Raw genomic sequence first — 20,020 nt, 5'->3', positions numbered from 1 at the left:
GTCTGAGTTCTGGGGACATTCATTTTCATGGGGTCGTGGATATTGCAGTGTAGTGTCTGAACTGTCTATTTCAACAAAAGTTCCCACCTACCCCTTCTCAGTTCAAAATAGTTTCAAACCCCAGTTCCTCTCCTTGGACATCTCAAGAACCTATACTTTAAATTCGGAAGGCCAGGTGGTATAGGGACATTATTCTTAAAGTTCTCGACCCAGTGAATATACAAAAACACCCACAATTAAGCAGGCTACAAAGACAGGTCAACACAGAAAACACAGAATTTGGTTTTGACATTAAAACAGTATGTCTCTTTGCCCCATCTTGATGGTAGCAGTTGGCTGGATTGCTAAGGACTGCTTTGTTTGTTTTAATAAAGACCAAGCAGGGTAACCATTTGCTGTTAAAGTAAAGCCACTCAGAGCTCTCTCAAGGTGTAGGCACGATTTTACCTAATTGTGAGAAGCATATTGAAAATTTTTATGGGAAATCTATTTTAAAAATCTAGATATGTCTGTCTATGATTTTTTCCTCATGGCTGTATTCACTCCTCTGTCTTCCTTTTCAACTTTTGATTTGCAATTTTACCACTTTATCCAAGCTTAAGAGGAATCTTCTCTTTTAATTGTTGGGATTTCTCTTTTGAATAGAGAAAGCTCCCTGACAAATAGGGGGCCAAATCCCAGATATTGTACCTTCTACCCAAATGCTTTAAAAAACAAAAGTATGAGTAGAGGATCAATGCTTTTCCTTATGTAAACTATAGAGCTTCCAGAAAAAAAAAAAAAATGATGCAGTTACTTACTGTTCATTTCCATTTTCCTGTGTGCCTAGAAGACAAGGAAATTGTTATTAGAACTGCTAACAGCTTGGCTACAAAAACCCTGAGACACCCACCACTTTCTATGCAAAGATGCTTCTAAAGTCAATTCTTAACTTTTTAATCTCTCCCCCTATTCCTTGTCCCACTGATCATTTCCTGGGAGATGGTTACCACTCATTCCTCAGTCATGGCTAATATATTCACAGTCTAGTCTCAAATAGGCCAACTCCACTGAACTCAGTTCTGGACTGATTTTAACCTTATAGTTTCATACCACAATGTGGAATATTATCCATTATCACACATTCCACAGATACCAAAAACTGTCTCCATTTATTTCAGTATCTCTGAAAACAAATTAGCCTCAAAGTCTTGAATTACCTTTTTAGAACTGAGAATTGATTTTTTGGCTTTTCTTTGTACATTGCTCTTTCTGGGGACCCAAATCTCCATATCTGTTGTGAGCCACGAGGCAGATATTGCTTCTAATTGCATCTGAAGCCCACAGATTCAGCCTCTCAAAAGTACCCTGAAAAATGTCACTGAGGCTACTACTGCGACTAATCTTCCACCCACTTTGCCAGGCTAGTCCACAAGCATTTGGTTAGAGTGTGAACACAGGATGATTCATTTTGCATAAGACCATAGCCTCATTGGAGCAGGAGGTGCTGGTCAAAACTAATCTATGGCCTATTAGTCAAAATAGTTAATGGAATTGCTTAAAGTCCTTGCTTTGTTCCTGATTTTGCTGTGATTTATTCCATGGCTACTGGTTCTTATCTCTTGGATTTCCTTTCACATCTAAGATAGCTCTGGTCATCAGGATATACCTTTGAATATCATTCTCCTGACTTTGAGCATTACTGTCTTATAAAGACCTTGATTTCCACTCAAGTTTTGGCCACTTCTATTTCTGTCACTTTGGTTAAGATACTCCAACATATGCTGTTTACCAACTAGATCTAACCTCATCTTTCTTACCATAAGCTAAATGTTTTAACAATATTTAAAAATTCCCACTATAACTGTTACATATGATATCACCTGTAATGCTCATAGCCTTGTTGCAGGATGAACAGATATTTTCTCGTATGCTTGCTTTAATATTTTTCCTTATAAGACTGTAATATGGGTTCACTAGCAGATAGATGCACACCAGCAGGTTACTTTATGTATATATCCCATTCTTAATAGGCTTAAAGTTCACACTACAGTCAGCATTATCCAGTTAAGTTTCAGTTCAGTTCAGTTCAGTCACTCAGTCGTGTCCGACTCTTTGCAATCCCATGAATCACAGCATGCCAAGCCTCCCTGTCCATCACCAACTCCTGGAGTTCACCCCAACTCATGTGCATCAAGTCGGTGATGCCATCCAGCCATCTCATCCTCTGTCGTCCCCTTCTCTTCCTGCCCCCAATCCCTCCCAGCATCAGGGTCTTTTCCAATGAGTCAGCTCTTTGCATGAGGTGGCCAAAGTATTGGAGTTTCAGCTTTGGTATCAGTCCTTCCAATGAACATCCAGGACTGATCTCCTTTAGGATGGAATGGTTGAGTTTAGTTTCATAAAAAACCTCTGATTCACATTGGCTTCCAGAGAGTAGAGTGAGTTTACGAATTTTCTGAATTTAATGAAGTCTCACCCACATACTTAAAGAGCGATTAACTGCAGGTGTTTTATGGTGTTAATTTAATGATAACAATGCTGTAAATTCTGTGTAGGAAACAAAGCTGACAACAATCAAATGGATTTGGCTAATTGTCCAACTGCCCAATTTGGTTATAAACTACTGCCTGTCTTCAGAATAATTCCATAGTGGTAGGAATCTTACATGTTTTTTTCCCTAAATGGTATGGTTCATCATCACCAACTTTTCAAATAATTTATTTACAAATCTCCCTATGCAAAGCAGTTTTTCAGTACACGGTATTTTTACAAATGCATTTACTCCACAAATTTTTTTCCTATTCTATATACTCAGCACTCTCTGTTTTCCACTTGATTGGTTGATTTCCTGATTGGTGGTTTAGGAACTTAGAGAAATCAAACTGATTTATAAAAATGCTACTTCCCCTCTGGAAACTGAGTGAGAAAACATATTTCAGACATTATTAAGAAGTTTATTCACTTAACTCCCAAAGGGAAAGACATTGATTTGTTTTCTTCTTATTTTCCAGCAAGAGCTAAAATGAACACTGCTGTTTTCATCTCATGACTTCCCTTTGCACTGTCATGCACAGATGCCAAACTGTTCACACCCTGCAGGGTCAGGGATTGGCCTCAGGAACAGCATCCATTAGTGCCCTGGGGCACACTGTCCACAGGGTAAACAGAAATACCACATATATACATAATACCACATATATACATGTGTTTATATATAAACATATATACCATATATGTTATAAAAATGATTGATTTTTACTTTTTTAACAGTATATGAGTCTTAGGTAGAGTTCTATTAGCAAACTATTTAGAGTTAAAGTGAGGAAAGGAAAGGTTTTATTTCACTAAAATTTACAAGATTGAGTAAGACTCTCTCTGCTCTGCGTTACGCACAATGCAACATGAGTCATATGTAGTTTGTAACTTGGAGGGGTTGTCTGATGCTATGGACTGAAAGTTTATGTCCCCCTAACGTTCATATGTTAAATTTTGATGCCCGATATGATGATATTAGGATGCTGGATCTTTAGAAAGCAATTAGGTCATGAGGGAAGAGTCCTCAGGAAAGGCTTAGTGCCCTTGTAAAAAAGACCCAGAGAGTTCTCTTGTCCCTTCTCCCACGTGAAGACACAGGCAGGTATAAAAACCAGGAAGAGTGTGTTCATCAGAAATCAAATCTGATGGTGCCTTGATTGAATTTAACCTCCAGAACTGTGAGAAATAAATTTTTGTTGTTTAAGTCACCTAGTCTACATCATTTTTGTTACAACAGCCTAAACAGAATAAAATGTTTGGCTTGCAGAGGAAGTAGGCTTATACAGAAGTAACTACACTATAGTGTGATGAATAATATCATTAAATTCAATAGAGTCAAAACACTCTACTCTGCTTAAAGAGGTGAGATATTAAAAAATATAGATTAAATCTGCTTTTAAGGTAAATCCTAATGAATAAGATGGAGATTAGGTGTATATAAAAGTTAAGCAGTGGGCTGGACATTCTAGGAGAAGGAATAACATGGATGAAGCAGAATACATAGCACTCCATTATATTAATACCACCAGGAAGGTGTCTGAAATGAGAAGACAGATTAAAGTTTAAGGCAACATACGCGCGTTCCTGGGAACTGAAGGGGATTTAAACAAGCATCAAATGAAAAGAGTGCTCAAGTTCCTAGAACAGAAAAAAAGACTGAATAAAGATTGAAAGTAATTTGAATAAATGGGGACTTTAGTTAATAATATATCAATTTTGGTTAATTGTGGCAATTATATCATACTAATATATTAATAATAAGGGTATTATTATTATTATTAAGGGAACTCTGTAACTATCTTCACAACTTTTCTGTAAACCTAAATCTATCCTTAAGTTTAAAAGTTTATTTTAAAAAACACTTTAAAATAAAATGCAATTAGGGGAGCCATCAATATTCAAGAGGCAGGGAGGAGAAGATGAAACAGCAAAAAAGAGGAAAACAACCAGTGAGGATGTAAAAGAAGGCAATGTCATTTTAAATGAAAGAAGCAAGACTTTTCATTGCTAATGGAGAGATTAAGGAGGATCACAAAGAATTGTGGCACTAGAATCCCTCTAAAAATGGCAATAGTGTTCAATCTGGAAGAACTAATTAAATTAGCAGAACACAACAGTCCTGGAAGACACCTTCATAGGAAGGAAGCTGTGCCTCCCAAGGGGGAAGTAAGACGCAAAACACTCTTCTTGAAATTATGGATCCCACAGGGAAATTATGGGTCCCAGTATTTCTCTTTATTCTGTTACATGGTAATGGAACAAGTCTTCCCTATAGCTAAGGCATGTCATTTTATGCCATCTTTAGTACCATACTCCCCAACCATCCACCTAGGGCTTTTTCGTTAAAAAGAATGTGCCCATATCCGATAACATCCGCCATTAGTGAAAGTGTTAGTCGCTCAGTCGTCTCCGACTCTTTGTGACCCTATGGACTGTAGGCTGCCAGGCTCTTCTGTCCGTGGAATTCTCCAGGAAAGAATAATGGAGTGGGTAGCCATTCCCTTCTCCAGTGGATCTTCCTGACCCAGGGATAGAACCCAGGTCTCTAGCATTGCAGGCAGATTTTTTTTACCATCTGAGCCACCAGGGAAGCCCCAGCCTGCCATTAGTAGTTAATTCCTTACATTCACCAGCACTCAATTGATTCCTACCCTTTCTCTATTTCTGTGATCAACCAATATAGCATTTCGTTCCTGTGTAAATTTCCTCTCTCTCACTAAGAGTTTAAATTCAAGTTTAGGCTGAGCAAGCATATTCTCCTTTTAGGAAAATAAAATGAAACAAAACATGGTTACCTACCTGGGTCTGTCTTCCAGCACATTCGATACAAACCCACCAGAACGAAGACTGAAAGTGTTATTACAATCAAAGCAATAACCATCGGCAAAATAAAACCTAAAAGGTATTGGAGACATCGTCAGTTAGAGTGGGTATTGAATCTCACAACACATAGATTATTAACTGAGAAAAAGCATACATGCTTCCTTTCTTCTTTAAACATCATTTTATTAAAAACATTACATTTTAAGCAAAGAAGATGTATCTGATTCATGGGTTATTCTTTAGTTGTTATTTCTGACGTACCCACATGATGTCAGTCTTGTAGCCTTTCTGAAATAAAACTCCAAATCTAAGGAAGACTCTCTTGGTGACTGAAAGAATGAGGAAATGGGAGACTGACCACACAGACGATGTCCCTTAGAACCAGACCCATATGCATGCTTTATATTCTTCACTACTTTATAATGAAGCTACTGATGTATAGCTTGGATGAAGAGAGTCAAAAGCACAAACTTTTAATTAGAAGATAAAAAGTACTAGGGATATAATGAACAACTTGCTAAATATATTAATAATTAACACTGTTGTATGTTATATATTCATTGTTGTATGTATGAATGTTCATTAGAAGGACTGATGCTGAAACTGAAGCTCCAATATTTTGGCCATCTGATGCGAAGAGCTGAAGTATTAGAAAAGATCCTGATGCTGGGAAAGAGTGAAGGCAGGAGGAGAAAGGGATGACAGAGGACGAGATGGTTCAATGGCATTACTAACTCAAAGAACATGAGTTTGAGCAAGCTCTGAGAGATGGTGAAGGACAGGGAAGCCTGGCATGCTGCAGTCCATGGGGTCACAAAGCGTCGGACACGACTAAGTGACTGAAAAACAACAGCAACAACAAATGTTATATATGAAAGTTAAGAGAGTAACAAAGTCTTGAGTTCTCATCACAATTTTTTTATATTTCTTTAATTTTATATCTATATGAGATGATAGATGTTTACTATTGTGAGATTTTATGATGTAAGTACAGTTTAAGCTTATACAGTGTTGTATGTCAATTGTATCTTGCTAAAACTATAAGAAAAAAAGATATATCTTTTACTGGTTCTATTGAAAATACTTTGGTCATAAAGCTGACTTCCTAAGAAAATTACAAATATCTTTCTGTAATAATATCTTAAAATTAGAACATAACTGAATATAAAAGGATATTACAGTGCAACAATGTGGTCTAAGAAATATGTATGTATTTATGAATGTTTACTTGTGGGTATGGTGCTGCTGCAGTAGTAATTAGGGTGAGTTTTTCCTATTCTTATTAAGAGAGGGTTTTGCTGTGTGTTTTAGAATTTGCCTTCTTTTCTGGCAGTGATTTCCCAGGTTAAAACAAGAGTGATGAAAGGAAAAAGCTGCCACAGGAATTTAAGTTGAGATACAGAAGTTACAGTTACTAGTCAGTTAGGTGTTCTCATCTACTTGAGTATGTAATGCTTATATTTATCAGGGGTTGAGAATAGCTCTCCAATTCATTGGTAGGGTGGGTTACACTTCACTGTTATGGTTAAATAATTGTTTTGAGTAGGTCTTCCTGGGATCATATTAGATCTTGCATGCGATCACTAGTGCTTCCTGAAATGAAGACTCCATGACACAGCAGCTCCATAAATGCAGTGCTGACTTCTTGAATGGGATGACTTTACCTAAACCTAAGATAATCTTTTTTCACCACAGCTGCATATATATATTTATCTTATTCTTAATTTCCAAGGAAATTCATGAATATCCTCTCTATTCAGTGTTAGTATATACAGTATGTTATATACATATGTGTGTGTGTGTGTGTTTGCTAAGATCGAACATTTCTTAAAAGGCTGTTTTTGACATTAAAATAAAGTTCTGAAAAGGTGAATTTTCATTTTTATGGAGATCTCTGCCTGTGCACTTTGGCTTATTTGAGGCTAGCCCCATCAATTCACCGTGACCTCTGGTGGTAATTGCTTGGCACTAAGGTAAGGAAAAAAATGCTCAAAGTGTATTTATTAAAACAAGTTCAATAGAAGAAAACTTTCGAAGCAGTTATATGGGATTATAATGAGATTGCCGGTTAAGTAAAGTTGAGAAAAGGCTGTTTATAGTTGAATCCCTTCCCTTACTGGTGACATTCAAACATTCTGCAGAACTACTTACTGCATTGAATGAAGATATATGTGTTACTCACTGGAATAAGAGGGGCTGGTTGTAGAAGCGCTTGCATTTTTTGCATTCTCAAGGCCTATTATTTTAAGAAAAAAAAAAAAGTCACCTTAGGTTAACATGTGCCAGTCCTCTTAAGCCTGCCCTCACCTCCCCACTCTCTATTTAGGTAGCCTCTGTGATGGATAGGTATGAAGCTTCGAGTGAAAACATTTTATTTCATTCTGAAAGAGTCCTGTGTTATGACTCGAGATTGGTAGGGAGTTAATGTATACAATCTAAAGAGTTTGGACACAAGCACATACCCGTGAAACCATCCCCACAATCAAGGTAACAGACAGCCATCACCTCCAAAAGTCTGCTCGTGTCCCCTCCCTTTCTGAGAATGTGCAGTCTGTTTTTCTATATCAGTTATATCTCAGTAGTCTGTTTTTTTGTTTTTGTTTTTTTTTTAATTGGTGACATTTTCTTGGTGAGAAGTAGTCAAGCAAAGCAAGCTTCCACTCATGCACACAGAATTCATACCTTGAGACGGGGAGATGTTTTCTGGAGTTGTAACTGATATTGAGGATAATGTAGTGGTTCTGAAAGATGATGCTTCTGGTGGTGAAGTGTTAACTGTAGGAAAACAATAAACCTAGAGTCAGAGTCAGATTATAGTATTTACTTTTCTTTCTGGATTTCTGTGCAGATTCAAAACGTTTGCATTTCGGATGATCTGTAAAAACCATTTATCACTGAATAATGGGATATATACAACTGTACATTAAATCATGTGTTCCTCCTGTATAGATGATTAAATTTGGAATGACAAAGCCTAGGTGTTAGTATTATATCTTCAAGAACTGGCCAAAAATAAAACTTGAACAAGTGTTTCATTTTAGGCTATAGCTTATATCACCTACTGTAAGAGGTGTAAGTTTCTTGAAAAGTGAAAGTTGAGTTAGTCACACAGTTGTGTCCGACTCTTTGTGATCCCATGAACTGAGCCCACCAGTCTCCTCCGTCGATGGAATTCTCCAAGCAAGAGTACTGGAGTGGGTTGCCATTTCCTTCTCCAGGGGATCTTCCTGACCCAGGAATCAAACCTGGGTCTCCTGCATCGCAGGCAGATTCTTTACCATCTGAGCTACTGCTGCTGCTGTTGCTAAGTCTGAGCTACTAGGGAAGCCCTTAGTCATGTCCAACTCTTTGTGACCCTATGGACTGTAGCCCACCAGGTTCCCTTGTCCATGGAATTCTCTAGGCAAGATGCAAGATACTAGAGTAGGTTGCCCATTTCCTTCTCCAGGGGTTCTTCCTGACCGGGGAATCAAATCCCAGTCTCCTGCATTGCAGGCAGACTGTATACTGTCTGAGCCAACAGGGGATGGAATGCAAATCAATGCAAAAGCATTCATCACATTTTAGATATTACAACTTTGAGTGATACTGATTTTTATATTATTATTATAAATACTTAAACTGGACAGAAATGCAGTTTATAGTGTTCTTTAGTGGTCAAAGAGAAAGACTGCAATGGAGGCTTTGACTGGAAGAACTGGGGAAAATTGATGGAAGATCCCTTCATTTTTATCTTGAAAGTGCAGCAGTGATTTATACTTGTTTGGTTTCTCCAGAGCAACTGCTGCTTGGATGCATGTCCACTGCTCTTTTTTCCCATGGAAAATGTTATTTTTAGATTGTCATTATTTGTTGGCTTAGGTGAATATCTTCCATCTTTCATCAGAATGACTCAAACAAAAAAAAATAATAAATAAAAATGTATTATTCCAAATTCATAAATCTCAAAAAATTTCAAGGAAATATAGATAATTAAATGTTTTCTAAGTGTACAGCATTTATTCTCATGAATCTATAATAAAATGTAATTTGTATCTAGAAAAGATTTTGAAAAATCATTCTATTTTTCTTCAAGTATGAAGTAGTATCTTTTAATCACACCTGTTTGCCTTGTCTCTATAGTGCACTGCAAGTTCCTGGAGTGTGAGGGCCATCATTCCCACCATTCACGTGAAGTTTTGACTACAGCGGGTGTGCAATAAAGTATAACTGACTGCTTAGATGATGTAAGAGTCATCTCTTATAATTATGGCCCCTTAGGAATATGAAGGTCATGTACAAGTACATAAAAGAAATAGATGTTGCCTGTGACTGCCTGGGATCTTTCTCTCTTTGCCACCCACAGCCCAGCACGCACCGCATGCTTATGTGTTTCTGACATCCGTGGGGGAAGAAAAATGTTAAGAGTCTGTACAGTTCTTTCTATGCAAGAGATCTGTGGGAGGAAGCTAGATATATGCCCATAAGAACAAAGGAAAATGTCAGGCTATGCACTGAGCAGGCAGAAAAAGGAATTTTAAAGATAAGAGTAGGAACTCGCTGAAAGCTTGGTGCTTAGCTGCTTTTACCAGGATCAAGTGTTCTAGTAAAGATGAATGCTCTTTTGGTTGTGTTGGTAGAGAATAAGATAGCTGATTAAATAACCAAAGGCATTGATCCTCCTGGGATTTCCCAAGGGTTAATTTTCAACACTCCACATTCTACCTTATTACCTTTTCATAGGCATGCTAAGTGGTGGCTACAGTTCTGAGTATAATCTATCTGGATCAGATGAAACTCCAAGCTTTTCTACTTAAACTGTATTGACTATCCAGTGCTGTTATTGCCAATGATCCACAGGTGGGCAACAGGATTAACCCCTTTTAAAAAATATTTATTTATTTGGCACATGGCACAGGGGCTCAGTAGTTGCCCCACTCTGTGGCATGTGGGATTTTAGTTGGCAAACCAGGGATTAAACCCGAATCCCATACATTGGAAGGCAGATTTGTAACCACTAGACCATCACAGAAGTCCCTAGAATTAATTATTTTTAAAAGGGGATATGACTCCTTGAATAAATATTTATTTTTTTTCTTGTAACCACTACCTTTAGTTAAAATATCAACACACACACACACACACACACACACACACACACACTTCACCTCTATTACATTAAATGCCTTCTTGTGTTTTCTAAACTCTTTTACTTCATTTTAAAAAATATTTGTCATGACCCACTTAAAGGGAATTAACTTATAATTTGAGAAACCCCGTCCATTAGCATGAACACACTGATAAAATGACAGGTCTTGGCTGAATTCATAAATTGTCAGTTTAATGTGATTCTTCCTGCAATTAAGATGGAGGGAGCCATGATATGTGCAGAGCTGATGACTTCTGTGGATCTCATTGAGACTCTTATTATCCCACATTACTCCTTAAACATTATCAGCAGGGGAGGTACAAGAGAGGTGCAGTGGATGGTTGAGAGCATGATTCTGAAGACTGGGCCCTTGGGCTCAGATGTGACTTGAGCACTTACTTGCTGTGGAATCTTAGGCAAGGCACTTCAACTCTGTGTTTGAGTTTCCACATCTAAAAAGTTGTTTAGGGCAGACATCCTGGAACGTGAAGTCAAGTGGGCCTTAGAAAGCATCACTATGAACAAAGCTAGTGGAGGTGATGGAATTCCAGTTAAGCTATTTCAAATCCTGGAAGATGATGCTGTGAAAGTGCTGCACTCAATACGCCAGCAAATTTGGAAAACTCAACAGTGGCCACAGGACTGGAAAAGGTCAGTTTTCATTCCAGTCCCAAAGAAAGGCAATGCCAAAGAATGCTCAAGTACCACACAATTGCACTCATCTCACACGCTAGTAAAGTAATGCTCAAAATTCTCCAAGACAGGCAGGCTTCAGGAATACGTGAACCGTGAACTTCCAGATGTTCAAGCTGGTTTTAGAAAAGGCAGAGGAACCAGCGATCAAATTTCTAACATCCGCTGGATCATGGAAAAAGCAAGAGAGTTCCAGAAAAACGTCTATTTCTGCTTTATTGACTATGCCAAAGCCTTTGACTGTGTGGATCACAATAAACTGTGGAAAATTCTGAAAGAGATGGGAATCACAGACCACCTGACCTGTCTCTTAAGAAACATCTATGCAGGTCAGGAAGCAACAGTTAGAACTGGACATGGAACAACAGACTGGTTCCAAACAGGAAAAGGAGTATGTCAAGGCTGTATATTGTCACCCTGCTTATTTAACTTCTATGCAGAGTACATCATGAGAAACGCTGGACTGGAAGAAGCACAAGCTGGAATCAAGATTGCCGGGAGAAATAGCAATAACCTCAGATATGTAAATGACATCACTCTTATGGCAGAAAGTGAAGAGAAACTAAAAAGCCTCATGATGAAAGTGAAAGAGGAGAGTGAAAAATTTGGCCTAAAGCTCAACATTCAGAAAACGAAGATCATGGCATCTGGTCCCATCACTTCATGGGAAAGAGATGGGGAAACAGTGGAAACAGTGTCAGACTTTATTTTGGGGGGCTCCAAAATCACTGCAGATGGTGATTGCAGCCATGAAATTAAAAGACGCTTACTCCTTGGAAGGAAAGTTATGACCAACCTAGATAGCATATTCAAAAGCAGAGACATTACTTTGCCAACAAAGGTCCATCTAGTCAAGGCTATGGTTTTTCCTGTGGTCATGTATGGATGTGAGAGTTGGACTGTGAAGAAGGCTGAGCACCAAAGAATTGATGCTTTGGGACTGAGGTGTTGGAGAAGACTCTTGAGAGTCCCTTGGACTGCAAGGAGATCCAACCAGTCCATTCTGAAGATCAGTCCCGGGTTTTCTTAGGAAGGACTGATGCTAAAGCTGAAACTCCAGTACTTTGGCCACCTCATGCAAAGAGTTAACTCATTGGAAAAGTCTCTGACGCTGGGAGGGATTGGGGGCAGGAGGAGAAGGGGATGACAGAGGATGAGATGGCTGAATGGCATCACCGACTCAATGGACATGAGTTTGAGTGAACTCCGGGAGTTGGTGATGGACAGAGAGGCCTGGTGTACTGTGGTTCATGGGGTCGCAAAGAGCTGGACACGACTGAGTGACAACTGAACTGACTGAAGTGAAAAAATATAAAGTTTAAAAATACATGTACTCTAATCTTGCATTTGATAAAACATCAGTATTAGTAATAAATGTTACCAAAGAATCTAAAAATATTCAAGAAGATATATCAAATTGTTAAAAATTATTCTGAGAATAATTGATACCATTTATGGAATATTTTAACTGTCTACAATATTATATACTTCTCTAAACCTAGATTATTTTAAAAATACTTACTATGAGCAAGTGCTGTTTCTGTGATCAGAAATAGTAATAATAAAACTGGATTTCAGAATAAAAACATGGTGATTATAATTTTTCTTCATCATAGTGTTGTGAAAATTAAATGAATAAAAATAAATTAAAATTCTTGAGAAGTGTTGATACTAATATGTTTATTATATACATAATTAATATAAAAGTATAATATACATGTTAATTTATATTATATTAATATATTACCTTATGAAAGTGAAAGTGTAACCACCCAGTGGTGTCTGACTGTTTGCAACCCATGGATTATAGCCAATCAGTCTCCTTTGTCCATGGAACACTCCAGGCAAGAATACTGGAGGGGGTTACCATTCTCTTCTCCAGGGTATCTTCCCGACCCAGGGATCAAACATGCGGTTCTCCATTAGCAGGCAGATTCTTTACCATCTGAGCCACCAGGGAAGCCCATATTATTTTATAACAGTATAATAATATAATCTTTATAGTATAAGAACAATTGTTATATTGTGATTAGGCACCTAGAGAGTTGTGTCTTTCAACCAAAGTCAATTTATCTAATTTTCTCAGATTTTCTAAGTATATGACTCTGCAGACACTTAAATGTTTCCAGAAGCTTCTTTGCTCTGGTCAGAAACTGGAGAAACCTGAGTGTATGGTGTTCTTAGATGATATAAATTTGCTCTTAGACATTTACTTTTGTTGACTGTATTCAATATCAAATTATTGATATGTCATGACTTAAATTTAGTTTGCAAACTTCAGGCTAGAACTTGGAGCAGGCTGTTTGAGGCAGAGACCCTTGGAACAAACTCTGTTGTAATAGAGACCTGCAGAGTCAAGTCTATTGTAATAATGCATATCCAAATTTACCATATTGGCATCTGATAGTGGTACACATTTGGCTCTTGCCAGGTGGCACTAGTGGTAAAGAACCAGTCTGACAATGCAGGAGATAAAGAGATGCAGGTTCACTCCCTGGGCTGGGAAGCTCCTCTGGAGGACAGCATGGCAATTCACACCAGTATTCTTGTCTGGAGAATCCCATGGCCAGAGGAGCCTGGCGGGCTACAGTCCATATGGTTGCAAAGAGGTGGACACAACTGAAGTGACTTATTAGATAAATTATGGAAAGCTTTTAAGACAGAAGACCTTATTGCTGTACCAGGGCACTCTGGTGACTATGAGAATGCGTGTCATCAAAGGCGAACAACCGATAGTGTAAATTTTGACTGAGGATCTCCACTTGCTCTCTGAATTCCATCCTTGTGTTTTTACTGGTTTCATACTTCCTGCAGGCAGCTCCCAGCCAATGATTGAGCCTGGCAAGGACACGAAAGCAGTCCTCCCCCTGGGAACTGTGGACATCCCTGAGGAGGGATTTGAGCTACAGGAGTCCCTTACGGCTTTCTTGAACTTTTTATTTTAGTTAAGTAATGATATATATTGGCAATGGCACCCCACTCCAGTACTCTTGCCTGGAAAAATGGACAGAGGAGCCTGGTAGGCTACAGTCTACGAGGTCACTAAGAGTCGGACACGACTGAGGGACTTCAGTTTCACTTTTCACTTTCATGCATTGGAGAAGGAAATGGCAACCCACTCCAGTGTTCTTGCCTGGAGAATCCCAGGGACGGAGGAGCCTAGTAGGAGGCAGTCTATGGGGTCGCACAGAGTCGGACACGACTGAAGCAACTTAGCAGCAGCAATGATATATAGCATAAGATGAACAGAAATAAGAAATCAAAGCAATGGCAAATGGAAGAAACAAATAAGCTCCTTCTGAGTTAATACCAAGCATCAGTATGGTTGCTGATGTTGGCTGTAATAATTGATTCTGAGCATCCTGACATTTAGGGAAGGAGAGCATGGTTTACTCTAGGCTTTTGTTTTCAGAGTGGAATATGATCTATTATATAAGTAAGCAGCACATCAGCAGTTCAGTCAATAAATGCTATGAGTATAGTTGGTCCCACCCTGTGCTTTGAGAGGCAATATGCTGATAGGATCCCTGAGGTCACTTTTATTTTTTTAATGTTTTTCCTCTAATTTCATTTATTTATGTTGACATATGTTTAACTTACAAGGTTGTGTTAGTCTCAAGTGTACAGCACAGTGATTCAGTTATACACACACACATACAAATATTATATATTCTTTTTCAGATTCTTTCCTATTACGGGTCATTACAAGATATTGTGTATAGTTCCCTGTGCTACACAGTAGGTCTTTTTTGTTTACCTATTTTTATATATAGTACTGTCCAACCAGTCCATTCTAAAGATCAGCCCTGGGTGTTCTTTGGAAGGATTGAAGCTGAAGCTGAAAGTTCAGTACTTTGGCCACCTCATGCGAAGAGTTGACTCATTGGAAAAGTCTCTAATGCTGGGAGGGATTGGGGGCAGGAGGAGAAGGGGACAACAGAGGATGAGATGGCTGGATGGCATCACCGACCCAATGGACGTGAGTTTGGGTGAACTCTGGGAGTTGGTGATGGACAGGGAGGCCTGGCATGCTGCGATTCATGGGGTCACAAAGAGTTGGACACGACTGAGCGACTGAACTGAACTGAACTGAACTGAGTGTACACATGTTAATCCCAAATTTCTAATTTACCTCTCCCCACACCCTTCATGAGTCCCTTTGGTAACCATAAGTTTGTTTCCTATATCTGTGACTCTACTTCTGTTCTGTAGATAAGTTCGTTTGTATCATTTTTTTTTTTTTAGATTCTACATATACATCATACCATATGACATTTGTCTCTTTCTATCTGACTTCCTTCACATAATATGATAATCCCTAGGCCCATCCATGTTGTGGCAAATAACATTATTTCATTTGTTTTTATGGTTGAGTAATATTCCATTGTATATACAGCACATCTTCTAGAGCAAGCACTTCTTATACTGAAGAGCCTGACTTACTTTAAAAGAATAAAAACGTAAGCAAAGCTAAGCTTTTTAGAGATGGGAAATGTCTCTGCAACTATTCATATATCATTAATTAGTATTTTAATAAGTTAGGATTTTGATGCCAAGAGTAGTAGGTAAAATTGGTGTGTGGTTTTATGTCACTTATGTTAAATTCTGATATCAGAGTTAAACAATCTTCACAAAATACAGATTTCCTCTACTCTTCTATTCTTGATTCTCTGAAATTATGTTACTTTTGTAGTCAGCTATTCCTTTACCTGCATAGCCTGTATGTAATTTTCAGAATTAACTCTTTCCCCCCGACCCTGAGGTGACTTTTAGCTTTAAGACTTTAGAGTCTTTTTTTATCAGGGTTCCTTTTAAGCCAGATTTTGTCCTTGCTAATCTGCATTTTCAGGCTTCCCTGGTGGCTCAGAGGTTAAAGCATCTGTTTGCAGTGTGGGAGACCTGGGTTTGATCCCTGGGTTGGGAAGATTCCCCTGGAGAAGGAAATGGCAACCCACTCCAGTATTCTTGCCTGGAGAATCCCATGGATGGAGGAACCTGGTGGGCTACAGTACATGGGGTCGCAAAGAGTCGGACACGACTGAGCGACTTCAATTTCACTTTCACTAATCTGCATTTTCACCCTTAATGGAACACCCCATGTACTCAATGGGCAAAATATTTAAAGGAAACTTTCCTGCCTTCACATGATAAAAATTAATTTTTTCTCCCATCAGACCTTAACATTCTGACCTACTTGTACTCTTTAAGCTATGCAAAAACAATTTATCTCAAATTTCTTTCACTTTGCTTTGGGTCATCAGCATAACTAACCAGAGGTAATAGCACCCTCTAACCCAATAGTAACCATGACTAGAGATTTGTTTACTTTAAGTAACTGTAGAAATATATATAGAAGGAAGACATATTTTTCTTTTGTGATTTAATATAGTTATTATATTCCAGAAAATTATATACATATGCAAAGAATAAATGGGGCACCATGCTAATTGCTTCCATACACACTAACTTACCTTATTCTTAAACACTTTTATTCTGTACTGTAAACGTGGAGATACAGTGGCTCACAGAGATGAGGTAACACCTCTGACAAGAAGTGGAAGAGCTAAAACATAAGGTGAGCACAACTCAACACCCTTTCTGTTTCCTTTTCATAAAGCCATGCAACCAAGAGATTTTAAGTTAGCTGAGTTCATCTTTTACTTGCTAATGGCATCATTAGCAATGAGATAAATGAAATTTTTTGCAGCATTCTGAAAGTTTTAGAATGTTCTCATGTCTCTCCCTGAATATACACATAGTCTTACCTTAAATTCACAATTTGGATAATAGGATCCGAAAACATCGAGAAGCTTTTTAATATATAACTAGGAAGTCAAGAATACCTGGAGTAACAGGCAAATTTGGCCTTGGAGTACAGAATGAAGCAGGGAAAAAGCTAATAGAGTTTTGCCAAGAGAATGCACTGGTCAGAGCAAACACTGTTTTCCAACAACACAAGAGAAGACCCTACACATGGACGTCACCAGATGGTCAACACGAAAATCAGACTGATTATATTCTTTGCAGCCAAAGATGGAGAAGTTCTATATAGTCAGCAAAAACAAGACCAGGAGCGGACTGTGGCTCAGATCATGAACTCTTTATTGCCAAATTCAGACTTAAACTGAAGAAAGTAGGGAAAACCACTAGACAATTCAGCTATGACCTAAGTCAAATCCCTTATGATTATACAGTGTAAGTGAGAAATACATTTAAGGGACTAGATCCGATAAACAGAGTGCCTGACGAACTATGGATGGAGGTTTGTGACATTGTGCAGGAGGCAGGGATCAAGACCATCCCCAAGAAAGTGAAGTACCAAAAAGAAAAATGGCTGTCTGAGAAGGCCTTACAAATAGCTGTGAAAAGAAGGGAAGTGAAAAGCAAAGGAGAAAAGGAAAGATATACCCACTTGAATGAAGAGTTTCAAAGAAGAGCAAGGAGATATAAGAAAGCCTTCCTCAGCGATCAACGCAAAGAAATAGAGGAAAACAATAGAATGGGAAAGACTAGAGATCTCTTCAAGAAAATTAGAGCTACCAAGGGAACATTTCATGCAAAGATGGGCTCCATAAAGGACAGAAATTATATGGACTTAACAGAAGCAGAAGATATTAAGAAGAGGTGGCAAGAATACACAGAAGAACTGTACAAAAAAGATCTTCATGACCAAGATAATCACGATGGTGTGATCACTCACCTAGAGCCAGACACCCTGGAATGTGAAGTCAAGTGGGCCTTAGAAAGCATCACTATGAACAAAGCTAGTGGAGGTGATGGAATTATAGTGGCACTATTTCAAATCCTAAAAGATGATGCTGTGAAAGTGCAGCACTCTATATGCCAGCACATTTGGAAAACACAGCAGTGGCCACAGCATTGGAAAAGGTCAGTTTTCATTCTAATCCCAAAGAAAGGCAATGCCAAAGAATGCTCAAACTACTGCACAATTGCACTCATTTCACATGCTAGTAAAGTAATGCTCAAAATTTTCGAGCCAGGCTTCAACAGTACGTGAACCATGAAATTCCAGATGTTCAAGCTGGTTTTAGAAAAGGCAGAGGAACCAGAGATTGAATTACCAACATCCGTTGAATCACTGAAAAAACAAGAGAGTTCCAGAAAAATATTTACTTCTGCTTTATTGACTATGACAAAGCCTTTGACTGTGTGGATCACAACAAACTGTGGAATATTCTCCAAGAGATGGGAATACCAGACCACCTGGCCTGCCTCTTGAGAAACCTGTATGCAGGTCAGGAAGCAACAGTTAGAACTGGGCATGGAACAGCAGACTGGTTTCAAATTGGGAAACGAGTATGTCAAGGCTGTATATTGTCACCCTGCTTATTTAACTTATATCCAGAGTACATCATGAGAAATGCTGGGCTGGATGATCACAAGCTGTAATCAAGATTTCTGGGAGAAATATCAATAACCTCAGATATGCAGATGATACCACCCTTATGACAGAAAGTGAAGAACTAAAGAGAGTCTAGATGAAAGTGAAAGAGGAGAGTGAAAAAGTTGGCTTAAAGCTCAACATTCAGAAAACGAAGATCATGGCATCTGGTCCCATCACTTCATGCAAAATAGATGGGGAAACAATGGAAACAGTGACAGACTATTTTGGGAGCTCCAAAACCACTGCAGATGATGACTGCAGCCATGAAATTAAAAGATGCTTGCTCCTTGGAAGAAAAGCTATGACCAACCTAGACAGAATATTATAAAGCAGAGACATTACTTTGCCAACAAAAGTCCATCTAGTCAATGCTACTGTTTTTCCAGTAGTGATGTATGGATGTGAGAGTTGGACTATAAAGCTGAGCACCGAAGAATTGATGCTTTTGAACTGTGGTGTTGGAGAAGACTCCTGAGAGTCCCTTGGACTGGAAGGAAATCCAACCAGTCCGTCCTAAAGGAAATCAGTCCTGAATATTCACTGGAAGGAAGGACTGATGTTGAAGCTGAAACTCAATAATTTGGCCACCTAATGTGAAGAACTGACTCATTTTAAAAGACTTCAATGCTGGGAAAAATTGAAGGCAGGAGGAGAAGGGGACAACAAAGGATGAGATGGTTGGATGGCATCATCGACTCAATGGACATGAGTTGAGCAATCTCTGGGAGTTGGTGATGGACAGGGAAGCCTGGCATGCTGCAGTCCATGGGGTCACAAAAAGTCGGACACAAATGAGTGAGTGAACTGAACTGAACTGAACTGATCTGAACTGATGGGACACTATGTGCGATGCATTGTTCTAAGGGCTTCATATTCACTACTGTATTAATAATATTATCATTTCATATCATGGAAGCTAAAGCCCAGAGAGCTTAAATAATTTGTCCAAAGTCACACAGAGCCAGGGTTTGAATGTAGACTCTAGACTCTGGTCTGTCAACCACGATTCTATGCTGCCTAAGCTGCTGCCACTCAGTAACAATGAGTTATAAGTGCATCTTTATTTTATTACATGAAATATCACCTATTTCAATTTATTCTCCAGTCAAGAGGTTTCTTTATACCAAGAGAAACTAAACCTCTCTTTCTTCAGTGGCCAGACCAGACTCTGCACAAACATACAAGGAGACAGAGAGAATTCTTCCTGATGTTTTAAAAGAGAGCACATTGAGGAGTTTACTGGAGGAGCTCACATCCTTAGCAATATTGTGGAAACGTGTTGGTTCTTTAAGTGAGTTGAGATTGAGGTTTTTGTTTGTTTGTTTGTTTGTTTTTCAGCTGTGCTGGGTTTTCCTTGCTGCTCTCAGACTTTCTCTAGTGGTGGTGATAGGAGGATAATCTTTGTTGTGATGCAGAGGCTTCTGATAGAGGTGGCTTCTCTTGTTGCAGAGCAC

The 20,020-nt window shown here is 38.6% G+C and overlaps 1 protein-coding gene across 1 annotated transcript in view; it reads right to left on the bottom strand.

Moving 5' to 3' along the window:
- The window catches only part of EMCN (endomucin), a 156,265-nt gene that overhangs the window by 15,966 nt on the left and 120,279 nt on the right, over positions 1–20,020 (bottom strand). Inside the window, exons 10-13 of the mRNA XM_040238381.1 lie at positions 8,023–8,115; positions 7,523–7,576; positions 5,317–5,412; positions 801–825 (exon numbers count right to left, since the gene is read on the bottom strand). Coding sequence (XP_040094315.1) covers positions 801–825; positions 5,317–5,412; positions 7,523–7,576; positions 8,023–8,115 — 268 coding nt within the window. The remainder of the gene's footprint in view (positions 1–800; positions 826–5,316; positions 5,413–7,522; positions 7,577–8,022; positions 8,116–20,020) is intronic.

The sequence above is a fragment of the Oryx dammah genome, unplaced genomic scaffold (assembly GCF_014754425.2).
Source record: "Oryx dammah isolate SB20612 unplaced genomic scaffold, SCBI_Odam_1.1 HiC_scaffold_3, whole genome shotgun sequence".
NCBI classification, from domain to species: Eukaryota; Metazoa; Chordata; class Mammalia; order Artiodactyla; family Bovidae; genus Oryx; species Oryx dammah.
Note: the sequence above shows the minus strand (reverse complement) of the source record. Positions and strands in the feature narration are given on the sequence as shown.